General features: G+C 33.9%; 1 protein-coding gene across 2 annotated transcripts; it reads left to right on the forward strand.

Moving 5' to 3' along the window:
• The first annotated feature begins 264 nt into the window (after positions 1-264).
• LOC127074166 (uncharacterized) lies at positions 265-3,349 on the forward strand. Of its 2 annotated transcripts, none has more exons than XM_051015463.1 (12): positions 265-383; positions 471-668; positions 950-1,099; positions 1,185-1,318; positions 1,397-1,466; positions 1,582-1,672; positions 1,869-1,938; positions 2,011-2,106; positions 2,217-2,316; positions 2,648-2,731; positions 2,831-2,922; positions 3,086-3,349. In XM_051015463.1, exons 1-12 carry the CDS (start codon positions 326-328, stop codon positions 3,215-3,217), a joined length of 1,275 nt encoding a protein of 424 aa, XP_050871420.1. In that variant the 5' UTR covers positions 265-325; the 3' UTR covers positions 3,218-3,349. The 2 variants fall into 2 exon arrangements, with proteins under 2 accessions (XP_050871420.1, XP_050871424.1); XM_051015467.1 differs by having other exon boundaries at positions 277-383; positions 1,185-1,309.
• Positions 3,350-5,340: the final 1,991 nt, after the last annotated feature.

Genomic DNA, 5,340 nt, shown 5'->3' on the forward strand with positions numbered 1-5,340 from the left:
TAAATAGTATATACAAAATAAATATCATCTAATAATAAATTAACACAATATATCATACTAATACAAATTAAATAAATATAAAAATATATACATGCAGCTCGGTTCGGTTTGAATCGATTTTGAAAAATCAATCTGAGCTGAGTTTTTACAAATGACATCCAAACACATCTAATAATTTTTGATTTTTTTTGCAGTATTCGATTTTTTTGAATCGATTTGCAATATATATATATATATATATATATATATATATATATATGAAAGGAAAGGGTGGAAAGTGTGATGCGCTTTATTTATCCTTTCAAAAAATGCAACTAGACCGATAATGGCTACTCTGAGATTTTTCTGCGCCACAAATTTTTCCCTCTCAATTCAAAACAACGGTTCTTCTTAAACTCTTTCTTACTCTCTCCTTTTCTCTTTCTCTCTCTATATCTATCTATGTATCTAACTAATATATGCATTTCCAGCGAAATTGGATAAAAAGTGTATTACTCAGAAGGTGAAGAACATCGTCAACACTGTTCAATTTCCTTCCATTTCATCATCATCATCAACTCCACTTGAGTCTCTTCAGAGAGGTAATTGGGTTAAACTCATTTGTGGTGCAAGTTTTGAAGATGTTGTTGATATCAGAAATCTCACTTTGGTTTACACTCTCGCTGGAGGTATTAATTTACCTTTTCTATTCATCATAATTTAATCTAACCATTTATTTCATATTAGGTTTTGTTATCAATCTTAATCCAAAGATGAATATAAACTTGAATTGGAATTTGGATTGAAAATAGTTTAGAACATGTGTATAAGTTGTATGTGAAAATGGCTTATGAAAAATCAGTTTAACAGTTTTTTCTCATTGATTATAGAAATAGCTTATTCACAATCACTAAATTAAGTTATATTGTATACCCAAACACACTCCATGGAATGGATTACATGGTTGCAGTTGACTGCATTGATTGTGCTGCTGATGCATCTGTTGTAAGTGCTGTGAATGAAGGAATTGAAGCTGCAAGAGACATCTTATGCGGCCTTAGAAAGCCGTGGGTGATGATCAGTGTCAACGATGATAAAGATCTTCACTTTCGCAAAGCTCGTAAGACAATTCATATTCATCTTGATTTCTGAATATCTTAGCTTAACCTACCACTGATTGAGGAGTAATAATGTCTTCTTAACAGAATTTGATCCGGAGGACTGTCCAGCAAATTGTTCTAGGCCTTGTGAAAATGTCTGTCCTGCGAATGCAATCTCATTCCAACAGAAATCTGCTTCGCAAATTTTATATGATAACGACGCCCCAAGAGTAATGAATGTTTTGGCTGATTTTACTTTAAAAGTTCAAAGTGCTTTCTTGCAAAACTTGTATTGTTCAATTGGCTTCATCATGCAGGACGGTGTCATAACGGAACGCTGCTACGGCTGTGGTCGCTGCCTTCCAGTTTGTCCCTATGATAAAATAAGTTCGCCATTTTCCAGTTCCATTTGAGATTATTAAGTCTTAGCTTTCTCTAAATTATTTATTTAATTCAATATTTTTAACTGCTAACGAAACATACTTTTCATATATTGATCCAGGAGATGTAACATATGTTAGGGATGCTATTACAACTGCTGATCTGATCAAGAGAAATGATGTTGATGCTATAGAGATACATACAAGTGGAAGGTAATAATATTAGTGTTCTATGAAACACCGACACAATACACACAACACTGATACTACACGAATTATAATTTAAAAGATGGAAGAAATTGAATACAGCCGGACACACTTTCAATCTGAAATGTCAGTGTTACTGAGATTACAGTTGATTGATGTTTCAAAATCTATTTTTTTCCATATGAATATGATCCTCTGATAGGCAGAGTAAACAGTTTGAAGAACTCTGGCGTGCTTTAGGAGATTCAGTAGAAAATTTGAAGCTAGTAGCAGTAAGTGGTTCCTTCAACCTGTTCTAGATTATTTTCATTTGATTCAACAATTTACTTATTAAAATGATTCAGGTTAGCTTACCTAATGTTGGAGATTCAACAATATCCTCTATGAACAAAATGTTCTCGATTATGAAGCCCAATCTTCGAGGCTTAAACTTATGGCAGGTGTGGCATTTCTCTCTTTTCAACAGATTAAACAACTTCAAATTCTTATAAGTGAAATTCTATTTCATATTTCTTCTAACAAATCCGTCTTTTCGTTGTATAAATTCAAGTTAGATGGCCGTCCGATGAGTGGAGATATTGGGAGAGGAGCAACTAAAGAGTCAATCGCCTTTGCTGTTCAGTTGGCTAAAGCAAAAGATAGACCTTCTGGTTTGTATTCATAATTCAATTTATGGTCCTTTGAAAACTTCATAGAACCCTATTGTAGGTCAAGATAGAATCGAGATAGATAGAATATGGACATGATAAAGTCGTTTATCATATCTTACTAGTTTCTGACTCAACTACAACTCACGATAAGATGAATATGTGATATGATTAACTTATCATATCTTGATGATTTGTTAACCACTAGATTGAAATATAATATGAATCTATGATACCTTATTGTATCATGACTCTCTAATCATGCCCATCGAACGGGCCTTTAGGGTCTATGTCTATCGTGATTCAACTGATTTTTCATTTCTTAACACGGTAGGATTTCTTCAACTTGCTGGTGGAACTAATGCTTACACAATTGAAGGATTGAAAAAAGAAGGACTCTTTCAAACAACTATTACAGGTAATATTCTCACTTTGTTACTTAATATTTTTTGAACTCTCTTGTTACTTGCTCTTTTCCTTTCTCAATTGCATCATAAGAGTTCTTGTTTGTTCTTAGAATACTTGGATCATGAAGAGTCATCAAACACTACATCTAATCCATCATGTGCTTTAATTAGCGGCATAGCTTATGGTGGCTACGCGCGAAAGGTAACACAATTTATGTCTGAGTTATTCTTTTTTCTCATTCGGTTTCTCTTCGTAATTTTCTGTTGTTAAATAAGAGAATAGATGTGAGTCACAACTAGAGTCACATTATGTGATGACTTTGACATGCTAATTTTACAATCTTACTATTTGCATACATGTTCAGATTGTTGGTAGAGTATTGAGATCCATGCAATCCCAACATGGTGGAGCTGTGGCAATCGAGGATCATCCTGAGCATCTCTTATTGGCTCTAAGGGAAGCACTTGGTTTGGTTGGACCTGTAAAATGTCTATAATGTATGACAACTTCACATCACTTGATTGAAACTTTGGTGTTGGACTTATGGTGTGTATAAAATTGAATGATTTCAAACTTGTAAAAACATTTTAAATCCTCATATTCATAATCACATAATTGATTTGCTTAATGTCTTGATTTGGAGTGTGATGTACTCTCTTGATTTGCGGGCGCACGCACACAGTAGTGAAAAACAATTTTAACAAGCTATTGTTGTTTATGATGAGTCACATATACTTTGAACTATTTTGTCTTTTGGGAACATGACTTGTGTTTCCTGACAAAGGCGGAGTGTTGCAATCAAGTACTCTTTATATATGATGGTGAAAGATAGTTTGTGAATGACATGACAAAATACAATATGATTCTCAGATACATAATTTGAAAGATAGAGATCCAAAAAACTTCACGAGCCCAGGTGCACAAGGCAAGATACACATACAAGACGACAAGCAAGAGAAGTCCCTTGACTTAAATGCAACATCTACCGAGTCTTATTCATGAAGAGAAATACATGTAGTGAACCAGAAATAGGAATGATTCAAATGTTGTCGTTGATATCTTTTGACATATCGAGATTCATTGAAGTTGCTAAACATGTTTAATTTGGTGTTGGTTTTTTATTGTACATACAAAACAAATAGGTATTGCATCCCCCAATAACACAAATTTTCATTTATTTGATTATGGGTTGAAAGCTATTGATTATTTTTTGTACATATAAATAGGTACCGGTTACCACTACTTAATATTGTTGGTGTTACATCCACGAAGTTGACGTTTTCTATTAGATTTGTGTATATGGAACATGAAAGGGAGGAAAACTTCACACGGACACTAGAGAAACTGAAAGAGTTGTTTGCTTATGAGAAGTTGTTACCGAAGGTTTTGGTGACAGACCGGGAACTGGCGCTGATGAATGCCATGGAAGTTGTGTTCCCAAACTCAACTCACATGTTGTAATTGTTCCATATTTAAAAAATGTTAGTATGAAATGTAAGGAGTATGTTAAACCACATAGACATGAGCATGTTATGGATCTATGGAACAACACCATATATTCGAATAAGGAGTATGAGTTTGTCGAACACCTTAAACATTTTGAGATTGTATGTGCTGATTTCCTTTATTTATTCAATATGTGCACGAAACATGGTTGACACCCTATAAAGAAAGGTTTGTTGTTGCATGGACTAATAGAGTCACTCATTTAGGGAACATGACAGCGAACATGTACATTGACGTGACTTTGAATACATAACATTAATAATGATCAAATAATGACATCCTTTTGTATTTATGTTTTTTAGGGTTGAGTCTCCTCACTGGAGACTAAAAAACATGTTGCCTACTAGCAGAGGAGATTTATGTAGAAGTTGGATGTGTTGAACACCATGTTGAAGTTGCAACTAGGTTCAATCAGAGTATCATTTTTTAAAAAAAGTATTGCAGACATTGACCATTAGTATAACACTCCATTTTACTCCAGATTGCACGACTTCGTTTCAAGACAGGTATACAACACTTTGGAAAGGGTAAAATTTTGTTGGTTATGACAAATATGTGTGTGATTAATTCGTTAAAAAACACATGAGTTACCTTATGCATGTCAACTTGCAGGTCTTCAAATACAAGGCGAGCATGTTCCGTTAGAAGTTATTCATGTATTTTGGAAGAAATTATACATTGAAGATCATGAGGTCACTGCATAAGATAGTGAGACACATTTGAATTTAGAAGAAGAATGTGAAGAGTTGAAGAGGTATTTTAGTACATTGGATATTATAGGCTAGAGGATGATGAAGAAAAAAGTTCAGGAACTATCACATACATCCATAGCTTCTATGTGTTCACCACCAATGAAGTACAAGTCAAATAAAGGATATAAGAAGAGTAAAAAGGGTCAAGAGAGTGACGTGCGTCGTGATCCTTCGCAGTAGGAGTAAGATGAGGGCTCGTACAAAAGTCATACTACGAAGAGTGTAAGAATAAGGTCGGTTTTACATCTACATACCTTTATGTTTTGATGATAACAAAGTATAGAGAATAATTTTGTACCCAAACTATGCTTGTTTAATGTGTAGATAAAAGAAAACAGATTCTAACTCTGAAGAAGTCAAA

Source organism: Lathyrus oleraceus, chromosome 1, assembly GCF_024323335.1.
Source record: "Lathyrus oleraceus cultivar Zhongwan6 chromosome 1, CAAS_Psat_ZW6_1.0, whole genome shotgun sequence".
Lineage (NCBI taxonomy): Eukaryota > Viridiplantae > Streptophyta > Magnoliopsida > Fabales > Fabaceae > Lathyrus > Lathyrus oleraceus.

Excerpts from the sequence above, each read along its gene's own strand:
- LOC127074166 (XM_051015463.1), top strand. The coding sequence starts at position 326 with ATGGCTACTCTGAGATTTTTCTGCGCCACAAATTTTTCCCTCTCAATT. Across the intron at positions 669-949 it reads GGTTTACACTCTCGCTGGAG|TTGACTGCATTGATTGTGCT; the intron begins GTATTAATTTAC and ends ACATGGTTGCAG. Across the intron at positions 2,107-2,216 it reads GAGGCTTAAACTTATGGCAG|TTAGATGGCCGTCCGATGAG; the intron begins GTGTGGCATTTC and ends TATAAATTCAAG.